This window comes from Sprattus sprattus (genome assembly GCF_963457725.1).
Source record: "Sprattus sprattus genome assembly, chromosome: 4".
Classification (NCBI taxonomy): Eukaryota; Metazoa; Chordata; class Actinopteri; order Clupeiformes; family Clupeidae; genus Sprattus; species Sprattus sprattus.
The window spans coordinates 24,256,994-24,277,059 of NC_137923.1; the positions used below are offsets into that span (position 1 = coordinate 24,256,994).

The window sequence follows — 20,066 nt, forward strand, 5'->3', positions numbered from 1 at the left end:
TTAATATTTTCTTTTCATAAATATGTATTAAATGATTCCCCATAGTCCATTATCTTCATTTCATGCTTCCAGCGTTGTTCATTTATGTTAGAGCTTTCATCCAATCATATTTCCGCTATCATGTGTTGCCACGCTCCTTGAAATCTTCCCAGAGAACAGAAATCTTCCCTGAGGCCTTCAGAATTCATATTGAAGGCCCGTGTACATCTGATTGGCTATCACAACTTGCTGTTTCAGTTCATTTAAGTTGAATGAACTGAAACAGACAGTTGTGACAACCAATCAGATTTCGAGTTGGCGACACTGGGCCTTCTAGAAGGCCCGGAAGATTTATTTCCTCGCGTTGAACGTGACACGTAAACGTCCTTCGATTGGATACTGAGGCAGACCGGTGCAGTGCTTCAGTGCTCAGTTTAGCTGGCTAAAACGACGTACATCGGTTTCAATGCTTATTCTTCTAGTTGTTTCAATTGGTAAGACTAAATATAATTACATTAACCAACTCAAATAAATTAGTTTACACAAACTTGATAATTCCAGTTTTTGATACAATTACAACGCCATTTTCAAGACGGAACTTTCAAGAAAAACTGGATATCGTGAGGATGGGAAGTTTAATGAAACTGCTTTGCAGGTGGGACAATGCGATGTTACTTGTTAAACTTGTTAAACCTCACATTGAGTCACATAGGCTACTTTTGGTGGACTTAATAAAACTTTGTAGACTAATCCCTGAAAATCGCCTTTTATTTTTAAGTTGTGACAGTAATATCCAAGCGATCATATAACTTAGAGTTTACTACTCTTAATGTATTGTTAATACGGGTGTATTGATTTGAAATGCTCCGGAAATATTAATACAGTCTGTTGTAGCCTACTCGACTATGTTAAGGTGATGCAATGCTCACTTATACTGCCTTTCTGTATAAAATATACTGGTTCGAGAGCCATGGCGTCATAATGATGGTATTAGGAGGTGGATTCACTCAGTTTAACATCGTGTAGGACATCGCTGAAGGCCTAGTCGTGAAATGCACGGACCGCCACTGGTGGAACTTGAAGTTGCCTTCTGTCATCAGCCAGCAATCTCCAATCCTGCGCTTTGCCCCATTTGCCAGTACTGTTTGTACGTGCCTGGTGTCCACTTTTCGGCCCTTCTTGCACAAAAGAACTTCTACTGTCCCTGCCATGTCACGATTTAAAAACTTGATTGTGTATTAAGTTTTCATCCAGACAATATGTTTTAATGATCCAAGACCAATACACAACTTGCAGTTTCGGTCTTCTCCCACACACTGAGGTTCTGTGGAGTTGGGTGGACATCATAAGTAGTTCCAGAAATGAATTTAATGTGGTTAGCATCCATAGCCCAAAATTCTCTCCAGCTGATCTTCATCTTGTCAACATTATGCCAGTTGCCCTTGCATTTGCTTTGCTTAAAACCTTCTGCTGTTTATTTAGTTTCCTCTTCTTGCTCACAAACAAAGCTGGTGACCATTCAGCATTTGAGTAGAGTCGCATATTAACGCTTTGAGGGTGTGTACCTGCCAACAGGTGGGATGGCACGGAGACGTGGGTGGTAACGTAGGCGTGAAGCGCACTTTAATGGGAGGAGTGCACCTAATGATGTATTGCGTGGTATTTACTAAACTGCCTGGCGAGCGCACGTCTCTGATTTGCGCGCTAATTCCCCGCCTCATAAAAGCAAGTCTTAACCAGGAAGCGCATTTCCATTGAGGCTGAAAACGTTGATATGGCAGCAGTGATAAGAGCAAGGCGAAGAAAGAAGACAGAGACAGCGCACAGAAATATTTTTTTCAACTCATATAACACATTTTCAGTTAAGCGAACCACAAATCATTAGACGGTACAGGTTAACCAGCCACGCAATACTTCAATTACTGAACCAGATCAGAGACGACATCGAACCCTCCAACCAGAGATCACATTCCATTCAATCAGTTGGTAAACTCTGGACAACATTGCAAATATTGGCATCCGATCATTTCAAACAGTTATAGCATCAGCAGTTGGTATATCTCAGCCTTCACTCAGCCAAATATTCACCCAGGTACTCGACGTATTGCTACGGCGCACTGGTCAATATACATTTCCCCACTACGATAGCTGAACTTTCCGAACGTAATTGGAGCCATTCATCGCACCCACATGCAAACAGTCCCATCTTCAATCCACGAACACGTTTAACGAAACAGAAAGCACACATATTCAATAAATGTCCAGGTCATATGTGATGCCAACATGACCATTACTGACAGTTTTATCTTCCGGAATAGTGCCATCTATCCATGATTGAGCAACGGTGATTTTGGAGAGGCCTGGCTACTTGGTAAATGTATATTGTTTCAGTGGGGATATTTTGGAGTGAACCCATGTCCCTTGTAGAACGTATTAATCTCGCCATGTACACATCTATATTGTTATAAAAGACAGTTTATGCATTAATGCCACCAATAGCATATTATTTATAATCGTGTTATTTTAAACATCTCGCTGTAGGTGATGGCGGGCAAAACAACAATATAACCCGGAATCAGGTTCAGTGATTTAAACTTTAAAGGGCGGAGTAAGCATACAGTGCCCAGCGCAGATGTGGTTTGATAAATACCATGGAAAATGCGCAAAAACACCGTGCGTTAATGTGCGATTGCAGATTAAGCAGCGGTTGCATGTTAGTAAATCAGGCCCTTAGTCTGCTGTGTCAAGGCTGAACCAAGGCTCTTCCTTTTGCATCAATTTGTGCGTTCTTTGTTTCAAACTCATTTTTAAGTATCTTGCTTTAAGCTTCACATTCAAACAATGTTTGTAGTGCTGTTGATTAGCTTGTCATCATCTTACAGTCTTACAGTTCATCAATTAAAGTATAGTAGTTAACATACATGAAACAGGATAACAGTGCTTTTAAAAAAAAGAAATGGTTACTGAGAGGGGGCTATAGAAAGTAGCAATAATAGTAGTTTTTCAGGGATCCTACAGGTGTGGTAGTAGTAAATAATAGAAATACAACTAGCTTAAAATAACACTGTGTTTGGCCAAAGAGGCCTGAAGTGATAACACTGTAAATTGTACTGTATATTCAACGTCAACATTTTGTAAACATAGATTGACTAGGATCGACTGATTAGCAGCATGTCTCCAGGTGTCACTGACCTTACTGTTAAGAGGAGCCAGCCAATAATGACATGAGTTTCTATCATGTGGGCCAAACATTTCGGTAAAAATAGCTCAGGTCTTTTTATCCTGAACAGTTTAATACAATAAGCATATAGTCATTACATGCCCCTCAACCTGGGTTTAATTTTTGTTAAACTCAACCCTAAGATATAAAAGGGAGATTCTGTTGCCTGGGAACTGAAGAGAGCTGTCATTATGAAAGCTTTAAGGCATTACTTCCCACCGAGGGTTGGGGTGACATGTCATTGTCAATGGTGCCCTTTATATTCGCCATGGACCTGTTTTAATAAGACATCCAGATTAGGGCTTCCATGGTGGCAAGCCTTTTACCTGAAGCACTTAACTGTCGCTTCATCTCTGACCACTTTGCGGATGGCATTGTAGGCATTGCCTAAAAATCCATGCAGTACTTGTGCTGATGTCTTATGAAGGTGTGTTTGTTCCTTATGGGGTACAATCATCCTAATGAGCTTATAATGAGAATGCAGCACATGTATCTGTGTGCTTCTGTGAAGTTGAGGATGGAGGGGAGGGGAATCGGCTTGGGAGCTCTGTGGTTATCTCTCTCTCTCTCACTCTCTCTCTTTCTCTCTGCATATTTGTGTGTGTGTGTGGCTTTGTATCCATGCGGGGCCAGGTTGATTAATGCCGGAGAGCATCAGTGCTGCAGGGGCAGGCAGAAGACAGATAAAGTGGCATTGAAAGGGAGCTGTGCCCCTCCCTGCCACATGCACATTAAATAACTACACACTTAAACTCACTCCACACACACACGCCACCTTCTGTCTCAAACACACATTTTTTTCTCATTGTCTTTTACACAAAAAACACTGTGAAGCACAATGCAGTATGGAGGCACTTAAACAGGCAGTAGGCCTCATGTCATCTCACCTGGACCACACCAACTGTCTATTCATGGGGGCAAGAAAGACTAATCTACCTCATGTACATCTTAAGAGCAGGGAAGAGAGACAATACTTCCCCCCATGCATGTCTCATTCGACTGGCTTTCTCTTTATTCTGGGATTGTGTGCAATGTTTTACTGTTTCTTTACAGCTTGGTTCTATTCTAGAATGACCTTACCTAACCTTCCTCGTGGACACATTACTCATGCCTGTAAGATGCACTGTCCAAACGTTCTTGCATGTTCCAAGGTCCCAGATAAAGAACAAGGGTAACCATGCTTTTTTCTGATCCTAGGCTTTGGAACCATTTACCACCCTTAAATCTCCCCTGTGAACTGGTAGCTTGTATGCTTATATGTTGCTCTCTCTCTAGACCTCCTTTTGCAGTGATTTATTTTCTATGATTGTAGTGTTTAAAAAGCGTGAGCCAAATGTTTGTTGAGCACATTTTCCATCTTTTTTTTATTTTTTATATATACTTTTAAAATTAATCTTTCCAAATACATTTTACACGTCCTGCTTTACACCTTGTCAAAATGCACCTTCAAAATTCAACTTATTCCACTGATCCTTCATCTTAAGTCATACACTTTTCCTCTACCCAAGAACAGCAAACGGAATAAGCTTTCGCTACCCTTCTAAAGCACTACTATACATTCACGGAACTCATTTGGAACGGAGTACCGGAGACATGCCACCAACAGATGTTGCTAGATCGCCCTCTCCTGGTCAGTCATGGGCATTACATAGGCGACATTTCTAAAATGTCCCTTTTGATTTACGTTAGGCTTAAAGGTTGCGTTTCTTCATTATTTCAGCTTCCTTAAAAAACGTTTGTTCCTTAATATTTGCCCCCACCCCTCCAAGTTTCATATTCAGTCAGGAGTTGTTGTTGTAGTTAGAAACGAAACATAACTGCGTGCATGGTCATAACACAATAAAGGCTGGTAACTTAAATGACAAGGTATTCTCCACCGGGCTATAATGTTCCTCAGTCCGGAAATCATTAGCGCGGCTCCGTTCCTACTGTGTGAACAACCAGGGTGCAACGCAGGGCAGCCGGCACGCAGTCTCACAGCGCAGCTTGACCCGGAGGAAAAGCTAATCGGCCATTTTGGGCTAAAGGGGTCTTTTCTGGCACCACGTGAGAGCTGAGAGCCCGAAAAGGGAGCAATCGAGAGAGAGTGAAGAGTCGGAGAACAAGGGGGCGAATCGGGAGACACACTTACTCTCTCACATTCATTCACATGTGCTGAGCCTTAGGAAAATAACGTTATTAGCTAGCAACCTTGCACGATGCCGACAATTACTCTACCACCGAAAGAAAACGCTCTCTTCAAAAGGATTTTGGTAAGTCCGTGGTTGCTGCCATGCATTTTGGAGAAGATTGATTCACCGGTACTCTATCCACTGCCTGCTTACACCTATAAGCATCAACATAATTGGCTGAAGTTGTCGTCGGCCTCGCCTTGTTAGGCTACTAGCTAGCTAACATCATCATAGCTAAGTTAGCTAGCAGTTGCTCACTATCAGATAACATTGATCTAAGAACCAAGTGCTGTCAAATGACTGCTAGCTAGCGAACTATCAGCTACCTTGCCAACCTACAGGACCCATGTATTTTCCTGAGAAGAGAGATGCCTGTCTAAAAATCACCTTTCTCGTCCACAAAGTTTTTGTAACAATTGTGATTTAATGTTGTGTGCCAGTAATTCGTGTGCATGCATGCTAACCTGATCAGTACAAGGAAGCCGTCTGTATTTAGGGTCACACCGTTACTAGCTAGCTGTAAGTGATATCGCTAGCAGGCTAGAGTACACTGTCGGATGCTAGTTCACGCTTATTAAACCACGATTGTGGCAATTGGTGCCCATCTGAAGGCCTATTGTTATTTTTGGCTAAGTGGTCCACATGCAAGAACAACTTAAAGTAACGTTAGCCCGAGAAACATAGAAGCTAACTTTTAACGTGAGTGAGCGGTATGTTTCTAGCTAGCCGATAACGGTTTTAGTGTAAACCTTAGCTAGCTTGACACTGTCACTACCCAGCCCTCCAACGTTAGCTAACCACACACATTGTGCTTTCTGAAATTCGTTGCTTTGTTTAGATTCTCCTCGGTTGGATTGCGAAGATAGCCACTTCATATACATAGCTAGATATCTATCTGATATGTGATTCCTTGTTAGCTAGGCATTTGGCTAGCAGTGTGGTAACGTTTGCAGGCTAACCTTCTAACGCAGAGGATCAGGCACATTTAACAGCTAATGTTGGCTGTTATTGAAAATCTAGTATAATCTGCGTGTTACCCACATTTAATATTCCGTGACGTTATTGAGATGGCTATCCTGACACTGAAGCAACGATTTGCATCATTTTGACCAACTGAGTGGGCCATATATAAAAGCGTATGATTAAAAAAGGTTCGGTGATGACATTGCTAGTCACTTGAGCTGTAGCTTTTACTAGCCAGTTCTCGTTAGCTAGCTAACGATCATGTTTTGGCCTGTCAGCGTTTTGCTAAAGTAACATGGCAGGTTCAGTGCATCAAGCAGGAAAGTAGCACGACTGTATTGTGTTTATGATGGTTTATTGTGCTTAAAGTGTGAAGCAACGTATGTCTTAACGTTTGTAGTGGCATGCAAGTTAGATACTAACGTTACTGTGATGGCTGATAGTGACGGGTAGTTTTAAGTGAACTGGGACAACGTTTCAAGGCCGATCACAGAAGTTGTCAAGAAGTGCACAGGTAGCTAGACCTACCATCTATCTAAGTCGTCTAATAATAAGATATCCCCTTTTAAAATTGCATGTTAAAGACGTTCAAATGGTTCGACTACCACTACTTTTAAACTGCTCAACTTTGTTGTGGTGTCAGTGGAAAGTCGTATTTGAGCACACTACCTTTGATGCCATTTGGAGAAATCACCCTTTATTTGTGTTATAGCTGGATCATCAGTGGTTCTATGCACTACTCTCTCGCCATGGTGTGTGTTTTATTTGTGTTATAGCTGGAACATTAGTGGTTCTATGCACTACTCTCTCACCATGGTGTGTGGTTTATTTGTGTTATAGCTGGAACATCAGTGGTTCTATGCACTACTCTCTCGCCATGGTGTGTGGTTTATTTGACAATTGCTATTGTTCATTGGATAAATAGTTGAGTGATTTGGTTTTTTAAGGGTCTTCGCTTGGTTCCATTTCCCCCAGCTGGCAGCCATTTTATCTGTTATGACCTTTTGAGTTAGGCTATGCCCTGTTTGTGCAATTGGCTTTTAAGCAGTATGAAGCTACTGGTTCTTACAGTATGCTGTGTCTGCAAACATCCAGCAGAACTAGGTGCTGCCATGATCAATTTCAGCTGTCAGCCCCTAGGCCATGGAAAAGGGGAGGGAATGAGAGGGTATGTTCTCCATTAGGCCTATGCCTTAAATGTTGCTCTTCACATACTGATTCTAGTTTGTTGCCATCTTTTCCCTTATTCCTAAGAATAAGGGCCACTTTTCCATGGGCCGGTTGGTAAAATATGAGGCGAAGGCATCATCCAGGCCTCCCATCATCCTCTCGGTTTTACAATGGACTTTTTGTCCTTTACTTGGATGTTTGTGTAATGTTTCATATGTTTTCAGACCAACGTTAGCCAGATCCTAAATGCCGTAGAAGCATTGCAAGAGGTTGTGGTGCTTGAGTTATGTATCCCGTTAACATCTTCCACAATCATTCAAACAAATTTAAGGTCATGAGGAGAGATTCCTCTCTCTGGCTCAGTGGTAATTGACAGGGTGCTGATTAGGAAAAAAATGCTTCCAATAAAGACACCTCTGTCCACATGCTTTAGTGATGGTGCTGCGTAGACCAGCCATCTGCTTGAACCTCAGCACCCAGTTGTGTTAAAGCAGAGAGAAGTGACTGGAGCTCTTGTGCAACACTGCTCCAAATATAACCACAGAAAGAAAATTATGGTCATTTAGAGTTGTTTGTAGCGACAGGCACGCACACATGCTCACACTCAGTAAGAGGTCAGCTATTGCAGCTAAGCCTCCTCAGCTCTGTAAACCCAGCAAGATTGGGGCGACGTGGTGTGTGCTAGAACGGCGATAACCAGCAGCGTGATTCTCTTGGTGCGTGGTCCTCACCTGCCTCTTCTCCTCACCTCCACAGAGATGCTACGAGCACAAGCAGTACAGAAATGGGCTGAAATTCTGCAAACAGATCCTGTCCAATCCCAAGTTTGCAGAGCATGGAGGTAAGAGATCCTGAAATGTCTGAGGAGGCACAGGCGTAGTTAAAAGCAAGCAGGGTAAGGAGTCTCAACCTGCGTAACATTGCTTTTTCTTCTGTGTGTTTCTTTCTCTCTTCACTTATCATCTTGCAGAGACATTGGCTATGAAGGGGCTCACCCTCAACTGCCTGGGCAAGAAGGAAGAGGCATACGAGCTGGTCAGAAGAGGCCTGCGCAATGATCTGAAGAGCCACGTCTGTATCCTTTCTTGTTTGTCTGCTTCCCCACAGTTTGAGCCATGAGAACCAGCACAGTCTGAGCAAGGCAGTGGTTATCATTTCTATCCGGGTGCAATTTCTGTGTTGATGTGTCTGTGTTGTAACTGTGTGTGTATGAGAGAGAAAATAGGTGCATGTACTTGTGAGGGTGTTCATTGCTCCCTTCGTTGCTGCCACTCCCTTATTGCCCTACTCTGGTGTGTGTGTGTGTGTGTGTTTATTAACACACACATACACACATGCAGTGTTGAAATAAGCATACACACACTCATCAGCTCTCAGGCGCCACTGCTAACACACACACACACACACACACACAGACACACACACACAGGGCAGGCAGCTGGCAGTGGCAGCAGCAGCAGTAGTGTGTGGCAGTGATGGAGATTGGCCAGGTCTGCCGAGTGTAATGGGTGCTGACGTCTGCAGCCCATAAGCCCCCACTAACACAAGCCTACAGCGGCCCTGGCCTTACCCCACCCAGCCCACACCAGCTGCCACACCACTGCCCTTTCCACCATAGGGAACCGTGCTCTGCACATTTATAGCCATAAGCATGCTTTGTCATGGTCCGATGCACACTGAAACAGGAGGCTGGTTTATGACGATTTGTTGTGGTGGTGTCACTGCACCTCCTGGGAGGAATACCACAGACAGGAGTTTCTGTCCATCTGGCCACACCTGATCTGATTACAGTATAACACATCACCCTGTTCCTGCTCTGTGTTGTTGTGAGAAGCAGAACGTAGTCCTTTGTGAGGAGCTTGTTTGTACTCACTGTGCTAAGATGATTGCACTGCACTGATGGTCTGTCTTAACCATAATTTTTGCGACTGTCGCGCTTTTGGGGGGGGGGGGGGGGGGGGGGGGCACAGAAAAGGTAAAGGAAGAAGTTTGGGTCCTTAACTGTCTGATTTCAGGCTGGCACGTGTATGGCTTGCTGCAGCGCTCCGACAAGAAGTATGATGAGGCAATCAAATGTTACAGAAATGCACTGAAATGGGACAAGGACAACCTGCAGATCTTGCGAGATCTCTCCCTGCTACAGATCCAAATGAGGGACCTGGAGGGTTACAGGGTAAGTGTGTGTGTGTGTGAGAGCTGGCTGCTTGGCTTTAGTGTCATGAATCAGCAATAATCACCTCTAGCTTCCTTTGCCAGCAAAACCACACTTTATCCCTCACCCCAGTTTCTGTCTCTTTTTTTTTCTCTCTCTCTCTCTCTCTCTCAAACACATCTTTTTCTCTTCTGTCCTGCTTTATCTGCTGCATGCTGTAAAGGGGGTCTCAGATCTCCTGTTCACTGCTCCCTTAGCCTTTTCTTACTTCTGTACCAGTTTCCCTGAAGCCCTCTGTTGGCACTGCCTGGCCTGCTGTATTCCCTGACCTCATTAAGTAGGCAGCATTACTATCTGCAAAGGGGCAAACTGGTCCTCATTAACCCCTGAGGGGACACTTTTTGTGCTGCTCTAATGAGAAATGTTTGTCCATTAAACTCCTTCAAATTGGGGTTCATTCTACTCTGCAAGGGTCATGCACCAATGGGGAAAGGAGGTGTGGAGTAGTTCGACCATTAAGAAGAGAAACATACGTTTTCAGTGTATTGTGCATTGTTGATACTTTTTTGCAATTTCATTACATTCCAGTTATTCAGCTAGTGAGGTCTTTGTTCTGCTGTGGAGAAACATAATGTCCGTCTGTTTTTTCTCAAATCTTCTGACCTGTAGGAGACCAGGTACCAGCTCCTGCAGCTGCGACCAGCTCAGAGGGCCTCGTGGATCGGTTACGCCATTGCATATCACCTCCTCGAGGACTATGAGATGGCTGCCAAAATCATCGAAGAGTTCCGAAAAACGCAACAGGTACCTATGATCATCCCCAGCATGTTCCCTTTACCACACCTGGTTCAAAACCATTTAAGTTGCTTACATGGAGTCATAAACTTTGCAAGTGTAGTGTAAAAGGATGTATAGAGAGGTACTACAGTTAGTCATACATTTATTGGAGCACCTTTTCAGAGTTGGACAAGGTAAAGAATGGTGTTGCCATGACCACTCGTCTCTCAGGACTTGTAATCCGTCGTGTCACTGGGCAGCACAATAACCCTCCCTCTCTCTGCCGTCCCTGATATTTTGTTTGAAATTGTACCTTTGTTAAATTTGGGGATAATGTGACCAATTAGGACCTCCTTACATGCAAGTGCTGTTGTGGTTGGTAATCCTCCCCAGATTGCTCCATCTGCAATCCTACTCCACCTTCTCAAGTCAAGTCCACTTTATTCACGTAGTCCCCTTAAAAAGGTAGCAAGACAGCCCCACAAGTGAAAACTGAACATTTTGAGAAAATAGAACAAAGACTAAATGAAAAGGAAAAAAAAGTTCACAAAGCCATTTGTAAATAACTGTGTGTGTTTTTCCAGACTTCTCCAGACAAAGTGGATTATGAGTACAGTGAGCTGCTGCTCTACCAGAACCAGGTCCTGAGAGAGGCAGGCCTCTTTAAAGAAGCACTGGAGCACCTAACCACCTACGAGAAACAGATCTGTGACAAACTGGCAGTGGAGGAGACTAGAGGTTAGCCTACTTACTGCAGCGTGCTCTGTCTGGCTGGGTATTTTCTTTGTGTTTTACACGTCTGTTCTTTCAGTTCATCACTCTTCATCTTTTGTCTAGATATCACTTAACCTGGTCTTCTTAATTTTATATTCACTTTTGCCTATTTTATTTCCTCCAATAAACTTCATTCTGTGTATCCATTCCAGTCTGCTATATCAGACTTTTGTGACCATTGTGACAACACCACTCCACAAGTAGTGGAAAAGAGGAGGAACGGAGAGCCAACCTCTCTGACGTCCACGTGTGCCCCCTGTAGGTGAGGTGCTGCTGAAACTGGAGCGGTATGAGGACGCTACTGAGGTATACCACCGTCTTCAGGAGCGCAACCCTGAGAACTGGTCTTACTACCATGGCCTCGAGAACGCCCTCAAGCCAGGTATGGTGACCAGGCAGATAATAATAATAATCCACTGTACACTTGTAAAACGCTTTTCTAAGCACCCAAAGATGCTTTACATAGGGCAGAACAACGAAAAACAATAAAACTAAAAATGCATCGATTGAACTTATCCATGTATATCAACTGACACTCTTCTGTCTTGTTTTCTAGTGAGTGCTGACGAGAAGCTGAAGATCTATGAGGAGGCCTGGGTGAAGTACCCCAAGGGACTGGTGCCTAGAAGGCTTCCTCTCAGTTTCTTAGCTGGTGAGTGGGGAGCTTGAGTCTTGAGCATTTTTTCTGTCATCACACAATGGACCCTTCCGCAAACTCCGCCCCCCTTAGCAACGCTTGCTATATCAGTCAAGCATTCACGTTTCCCAGGTTCTCAGCATTGGTATGAATGGCGTGGCAACATGTTTTCAACCGTGTCAATTTCAGCCCTACCCAAAGAAATCGCAAGCATTTTTTGGAAAAACGGCAAGATCTCAGATCGAAGCAGGCAAAAGGGTCTGCAATATGCTTATATAGGCTACAACCACGACATTACATGCCGTGTTTGTAGACAGACAAATGCTAAGGCTAACAGGTTCATTCCAGCTATGTTTATGTGTTCTAATATCTACACAGTCGCCGCTACGCAAACGCAAAAATGTAAGGTGGTAAAACTGAATCGTATTTTAAGCAAGGGTTTTCTCACGTTTTTGATGCAGTGGGCAGATTTGAGCGACATAGCTTCTTGGAACAAACGTAGGTGCTTCTGTTTACGTTGCTGACATTCAGCTGATGGGGGGGGGGTCGTCAACATTGTTTAATCCACAGCAGGCATTTCTCTCTCTGGGTCTTGGGTTTCGGGAAGGGATAAAATGTTACCCCTCCCTCCAGCCTTTTTGGATATTGGCTGTCAGAATTACACACTCCATAAGCGCAACGTTTCATTTTCTCTTCTCGAGCAGACGTCTCTCTCATTGACTTCCATTCATCAAAATGGCTCACTTGACTGAGGTCCCGAGCTTAGTAACCGTTGCTATGCTATGATTGATCAGTTACCGTTTTGGGGAGTGGTCGCGGAAGGGTCAATTAGATGGGTTTGTGTCTATCCAAGATTACTTTGGATATTTGTTACAGGACCCTTTCTATGTGTGTGGGTACCGACTGTTTGCAGACATATAAGTCGCATGTAAGCGGTTTGATTGGTTGCTTTTGAAAAAAGCATCTGCTAAATACCTGACCTTCACCTTTTTATCTTTGTCCTTCAGGGGAAAAGTTCTGCGAGTGCCTGGATAAATATTTAAGAATGAACTTCAGCAAAGGCTGCCCTCCAGTATTCACCACCCTCAGGTCCCTTTATAATGATAAAGAAAAGGTAAAGGTTTACACTTACACTTTCACATTAACTGTGTGTCTGCCATGTCATCAGTACCAGTCAAATGCTATTAGTAGAGTGGGTGGTACTTAAGTACATGGGACCATTTTCCAACTCCCAATGGGAACTCTTATCAGAAGTGTCTTCGTGCCTTTGTCATCAGAACTGCTTATTAGGCTATATGCATCTAGTACGCATAGTAACTCCTGGTCAAACTGCACAAAAATGTTTTTTTTTTCTTCTTTCTTGCAGGTGTCGATAATTGAAGAATTAGTTGTTGGTTTTGAAACGACTTTAAATAGCTGCCGAATGTTCAATCAGAATGGTAAGTGAGATTAATGTTTGAGTTTTAGATTGATTTTAATGCCATTTAACAACAATTAGCCTTTGTGCTGTATAAGCCACCCAGTGCAGTGAGGAATGAGCTTCTCTGGCTGGGTGGGATGAGGGACTGTTCTGGGTTAACTGCTGTTTTGGTTCTCAGATGATGGTAAAGAGGAGCCCCCAACTACGTTACTGTGGGTGCAGTACTTCCTGGCCCAGCACTACGACCAGATTGGGCAGCAGAGTCTGGCCTTGGATTACATCAATGCTGCAATCGAGAGCACGCCCACACTAATCGAATTGTTCCTCGTTAAGGCCAAGATATACAAGGTAATGCTCATGGAGGAGGATGCACACCTTCTTTTAACTGGTCTTTGACATGCACACTGTATGAACACACGGTCAGAGACCACAATACATTTGCTATTGAACAACTGATGTAACAACTTTGCTAATGAAATCTGTGCAAAAAATGCAAACTGTTTGTGCGGGGGTGGGGGGGGACGTATCTTATATAAAGGACAACACCTGATGTTTTAATGTTTTGAAGGCACACTTAAGAGCGGTGTATTTCCCCTAATGACAACAGAGTTACACTTTTCCAAAGTATAGTCCACTGTATTGTTTATAACCTTATTAGGAACCCTTTCCTCACTTTATGTTGACTGTTGGATATTGTGACTCGCTTTCTATCGCAGCATGCTGGGAACATCCGGGAGGCAGCTCGCTGGATGGACGAGGCTCAGGCTTTGGACACAGCTGACCGCTTCATCAACTCCAAATGCGCCAAATACCTGCTCAAGGCTGGCCTGGTCAAAGAGGCGGAGGACATGTGCTCCAAATTCACTCGGGTATGTTTGTGTGTGGCTCAGTCATTTTTCTCTGGAGTAATCTCCCTGTAACTATTGAAAAAAATTGTAAGTGTTGGAACCTATCATGGTTGTCTCAAATAACGAAAATGTTCGTGGCAGTTCTTTTGGAAAATCAGCAGTAGAAAAAAAACCATATAGATTAGTAAATGTACGCGTACGAGTCTGAGGAAGTGTTGCTCTATTCGTCTGATCACAGGAGGGGGCATCTGCAGTCGAGAACCTGAACGAGATGCAGTGTATGTGGTTCCAAACAGAGTGTGCTCTGGCCTACAAATCTATGAATAAACTTGGTGATGCTCTCAAGAAGTGCCACGAGATCGAAAGGGTGAGTGCCTGCCTCATTCAAACATGTTTTTCCGTAGTCCATGCTTTGCCTTTTTCTCACAGATATTCACTGTGGGTAGGTAGAAGCTGGAATCCTGTAACTCTGCAGGTTATAACGATCCTACAGATGGTGACCACAAGTAACAGTACCGTAATGGATGTGCATTCACCACCATCAGCCAACTGCAGAATCAAATGCCATCAAAACCATGTCTTTCATCGTGTCAATCCAACATTCAGTTCAGCATCATGATTCAGTGAGCTTCTGTCCTCTGCTCTCCTCCTGGTGTAGCACTTTGTGGAGATCACGGACGACCAGTTTGACTTCCACACGTACTGCATGCGCAAGATGACCCTGCGCTCCTATGTGGAGCTGCTCAAGCTGGAGGATGTGCTTCGCCTGCACCCCTTCTACTTCAAAGCTGCCCGCACCGCCATCCACATCTACCTCAGTCTCCACGACAACCCACTCACCGACGACAACAAGGAGCTACAGGCTGACACGGGTAATGGCAGCAAACACCGTCATCAAACACACTGTGCTGTCTCACTTAAGTCGGTGTACCAAAGGGTCCAACTTTTTTTTTATGGACAGTGAAATTTTGGTTTTGGAAATGAACCCTAAAAATGTTGTTGGAAGTAGATGAACTTGTAAACTAGCAGTTTTGAGGCAAATGTACTTGTCAAAGAATGGGAATCTGGTTGGAGGTAATGGGAATGTCCCTGGGATATGTGGAGACCCTGTTGTAGGGCATGAGCAGGGAGCCACCACCCTTCTTTTCGCAGAATACTCATAATGAGGGTCAAATAACGAACTGTTTGTTTCTGCTCCTGTAGCGAACCTGTCGGACAAAGAGCAGAAGAAGCTGCGAAACAAGCAAAGGCGAGCACAGAAAAAGGCCCAGCTGGAGGAGGAGAAGAAGAACGCAGAGAAGGAGAAACAGCTGAAGAACCAGAAGAAAAAGAAAGAAGACGATGACGAAGAGATCGGAGGGCCCAAGGAGGAACTCATACCAGATAAACTGGCTAAGGTATGCGTATGGTTGGTTTTTGTTCCTGCATGTAGATGAGGCAAGCCATACTGTAGCCAAAATAAGTAGATCAGAAATGAATAGAAAATCGTCTGCTGTTTTTCTTTCATACTTTCATTAAATTCTCTTTCTCTGTCTATATGCATTGTGCAGGTGGAAAACCCCTTAGATGAGGCTGTTAAGTTCCTGACACCCTTAAAAAACCTGGTAAAAAACAAGATAGACACCCACCTGTTGGCGTTTGAGATCTACTTTAGAAAAGGTAAGACCAACATTATAAAGTACTGGGCCAAATGTATTAATCTGTGCGCACAACTTGCCATAGGACCGTGTATAAGCACAAAACAAAAAAGTTTCAAACCCAATGTACGCCCATTTTCTTTATAAATCTGAATGCGTGTCAAATCTGTGCAAAATCGCGTGCACATGAACGTACTGAACGTCCACCTCCAAAATGGTTCTTCTATGGGTCAAGACGCATAAATTGGTCAGATTAACTACTACTGTCAGGTTAACCTCCGCACAGAAGGCGCGCCTGTGGATTAAGTGTGGATCACATCTGTATTCAAAGTAAAAGTAGGAGTAATCTGCTCAATGAAGCGAAGGATAAATTCAGTTTCAATAAATGAAAATGCATTTATCAATTTGAGCAGTATACACTGCGTTACCAAAGAATGAATAAATTATCCAGGCCGTTGCACTACAACTTCTGTAAGAGTTATGGGGAGTATAACAAATAATTTGGTTTAAATCAAGTTTTTTTTTCTCTTCTCTCTCTTTCCAAACTGATCCTCTTTACGTGCCTGTATTTCAATGAGTAGTCATTGCGGCGATTGCTGCAATATACCTCAGTCAACCGGGTGTCCCTTCCTATACAACTGGCATGGCGTATCTTGACAGTTCAATTATGTCAGTAATATGTCTATGCAATTAAATATATGTGCACAAGAGTGAAAAGTGCTCAATGAGTGCTCAGCATAACGCACACTTGATATGTTTCCCCCACTATGACATTTAACATTTCTGACCTTTTAATGTTTAAGGTTGGTAATTAATACTCTTATATAAACTCAAGTGATTTCCCTGTGTGTGGGTATATTTTTATATATATATATATATATATATATATATATATATATATATATATATATATAGTATATTAGATATATATATATACACACACACACACACACACACACACACACTCACTCTCTCACACACACACTGTATGTAGCCAAGATCGCAAGGGTACTGCATGTTCTTGAATTTTCCGCAATACTTGAATTTCTTGAAAAAATGATTTTGTCTTTTCCAGAAAAGTTCTTGTTAATGTTGCAGTCAGTGAAGAGGGCTTATGCCATAGACCCGGACCACCCATGGCTTCATCAGTGTTTAGTCCGCTTCTTTAAAGGAGGTAAGTTGGCCACTGATACTCTCTGGCTGCAGACACAATGCCAACCCCTCCACTGTCTGCTGCTGATGGAAATTTTCTAGATTTGACCCCTATTTGTTTATGGACCTATATGGTTGCGATTGAAAGGTTCATTAAGTTATTGGTGTGTGTGTGTGTGTGTGTGTGAAACCCTCACCATGTGTTTTGGTCCTATAGTGTCTGAAAGCAAGGACCTGCCGGACGCCGTGCACACCGTGCTGAAGCAGGAGATATCCCGGCTCTTTGGAGACAGCAATGCTAAGAGCTACAACCAGACCTTCCTCACGAAGCACTCCAACTCCATCCCTCATAGATTAGCGGGTATGCTTAGCCAAATAAATAGACAGAAATACTTGCCGCACACAGTTCAATCCACATAGAAAATAGTTTTTCTATATAAATACACATGCAAAGTGCGCTGTTTTACACATGCCACTTTCAAGTATTGTTAGTGGTCCATCCATCACAGAGCTATGTATGCCACATATCAGTATCACTCTCTTCCTGTTGTTTTTAACGTCTTTCCTGTATCCTTTTTCTCTCCCTCGTTCTTTCTCTCCCCCCCCCCCCCCCCCTCTGGCTTTTGGCTTTAGCTGCCAAAATGATGGCCTACCTGGACTCCTCCACTGAGAGGAAGGCTGTAGAGCTGGCCACAGCGCTGGAGGAGCCCCTCAGCAACAGAAGCATTCAGGTTCAGACCAGCTCTGTTTCCTTACCACGGACTTTAACTTTAAATGGCACGAATAAAGCGTATGGTCCTATATCACAATGTATTATGAAACTAGGAATTATGACATTTGTCACATCTGGTCCTTTGGTCTTCTGTGTACCCAACATCCACACACTACCAAAGTTGTTTAACACATTTGAAACTTACTGATTCATAGCTTGTCTGTGTCCTCAGATATGCTCAGATGTCTTGGAAAGCCTTGGCGATGGTAGCCTTGGTGATGCAAAAGAGACTGCAGCCGAGAGTTACCGGGCAGAATGCCACAAGCTGTACCCTTACACACTGGCCTTCATGCCTCCCGGCTACGAGGAGAACACCAAGATTGCAGTCAACGGCGACGTCTCCACGGAAACCGAGGAGCTGGCCAATGATATGTGAAGAGAGGGGAGGGAGCCAAGGTAGGAGGGGGAGTGTTCTGTTCAAGACAAATGGAGGGAACTGATTGCTGTGGACAAGCAATCACCTCTCGTCAACAACTCTCTTTCTCTCCCCCCCCTCTCCCCATCACCTCTTTTCTCCTGTCATTGGAGCCACTCACAGCAAGACTGAGATGATTATTGATTGACATTGTGTTTCCTTTTTGTTTTTTTGAGAGGAGGATGCAGGGGGAAGCAGGGGAGAGAAAAAAAGAAGAGAATGAGAAATGGCCATTTTTTGTTGTTGTCAAAAGCAACCTTGCTTGATAACTACTTTCTCTAACTGATAAACAGACAGAAAAGACCAAGTCAAACTTCCACCACGGTACGCAACTGAACGGAGTGGAGGCCATAACCTACGGACTACACACAGGAGCAATTAGAAGCCAACCCCCGCCACAACATCTATACTTCCAATGTTTTAAAGAAAAAAGTAATTTATATGGAAAAAATGTGTTATGGAAATAGCATAGTCTGTGACTTTTTAAAAAGCACTGAGCTGAATTTCAAAAAGGTTTCCGTGAATGGGAGGAGGGAGACAAGGGGTGAGGAGAGGGAGGGAGGTAGGAGGAAAGGAGAGGCAGGGCTCTGAGTTAGTCCACATTGTCAAGCACTTGCATCCTCTTCCAAGGCTTAAGTCATCCAGGTGACAGGCTCCCTGAATGGCGCTATCTCACAGAGACAAGAGGTCAAAGGGTACTAGGATTGTAGTATGAATGGCAAATGCCATAAATGGTTTGCATTTTTTTTTCTCCTTTGTTTCAATTGGGTTACAGTGTGAGGATTTGAGTTTGTTGTAGATATCTGGATTTTGTACTGTTCTTAAAGACACTATGAAAACGACACTCTTGGTAGCCAAGCATCGTGGTTCACTTGCCTTTGTTTGTCATCAAACCTGGACTTGACAAGACGTGAATACCTTGGTGATGTATGAAACGGACAAATACGAACTTCTAAAATTGGATGTATTTTGATCAATAAATCAGGCATTTGTCAATCATGCTTTATTCTGACACTTAGACCTATCACACAAACACACATTCAGCAGATATAACTGGTACCAGTGTGGACAAGATTGAGGAGCTGTCGTGCTCCATTACGTCCGTTATGTTAAACGGCGGGAGAGTAGCATTAACGTTCCAATGGGAGTGCCGACTAACAGATGACCGATGACAACTTGTGACGTTAACCACTTTCTCTTGAGCAATTTTTACTTTACCTTTTTAAGAGAAATGTTTAAATTTCTTTACTTTGTAGAGAAACGTCGATCAAACGGACAAGCTCGTAATGTACATTTCACATTCAACAGTTGGAACATGCCCCTGACTTTGTACAGTTTGAAAGGAAAGATGGTCGGGGGGCACTCAAATAACTGTTTTCCTCTCTTTTCCTTCCCAGTGTGACCTTCAACCTCTTCCTTTTTCAGTTGTAAAGTTCTACCCTTGTCAAACACATGAGAGGTACCAAATATACAATGCAATAAAATTATTTTAAAAAGATAATTCGGTGTTTTCTATGGATCCACGCGCAATGTAGATTTTTTAAAAAAAAGACTAATCCATCGGGTCTTTTTAAATCATGCAATATCCTGATTTGTAGCATATGAAAGGGCACTCAATTTCAGTCTTATTTGTTATAAATGTATTTGTTTATTTCTATGCATTCTTCTAACGTACTCCCTACGTATTAGCGATGAACCCCCGATTAGGGATGGTGCAAATAATTTAATGTTTTCAGTGGTTAGTCTGAAATAGTGTTCAGATTTTACCTTGCATGTGAACACACACATTTCCCTGTGAGAGAGATGCCCTTTAGACTAAAATTAAGTGCGTCTGTGTCATGGATGCAACATAAGCATAGTAGCCTACACCCCAAGTGTAAACCACGGGGCAATGATGAACAGATGACACACACATCAGCTTTGTGGAGGCAGGTCACCACTGCAATTTGCATATGGTGAGGGTAGTCCACTATGCTAAG

General features: G+C 43.2%; 1 protein-coding gene across 1 annotated transcript; it reads left to right on the top strand.

Moving 5' to 3' along the window:
- The first annotated feature begins 5,219 nt into the window (after positions 1–5,219).
- On the top strand, positions 5,220–19,545 carry naa15b (N-alpha-acetyltransferase 15, NatA auxiliary subunit b). Its single transcript, XM_080837714.1, has 20 exons — positions 5,220–5,451; positions 8,260–8,344; positions 8,474–8,578; positions 9,519–9,676; positions 10,325–10,459; positions 11,017–11,170; positions 11,469–11,588; positions 11,763–11,858; positions 12,851–12,957; positions 13,210–13,282; positions 13,442–13,611; positions 13,980–14,132; positions 14,350–14,478; positions 14,770–14,983; positions 15,315–15,508; positions 15,662–15,770; positions 16,824–16,922; positions 17,118–17,261; positions 17,534–17,631; positions 17,845–19,545. Exons 1-20 carry the CDS (start codon positions 5,398–5,400, stop codon positions 18,046–18,048), a joined length of 2,601 nt encoding a protein of 866 aa, XP_080693840.1. The 5' UTR covers positions 5,220–5,397; the 3' UTR covers positions 18,049–19,545.
- The last annotated feature ends 521 nt before the right edge of the window (positions 19,546–20,066 follow it).

Coding starts and splice junctions, on each gene's coding strand:
- naa15b (XM_080837714.1), top strand. CDS start 5,398: ATGCCGACAATTACTCTACCACCGAAAGAAAACGCTCTCTTCAAAAGG. Junction 14,479..14,769: donor AGTGCCACGAGATCGAAAGG/GTGAGTGCCTGC, acceptor CTCCTGGTGTAG/CACTTTGTGGAGATCACGGA. Junction 14,984..15,314: donor GGAGCTACAGGCTGACACGG/GTAATGGCAGCA, acceptor CTGCTCCTGTAG/CGAACCTGTCGGACAAAGAG.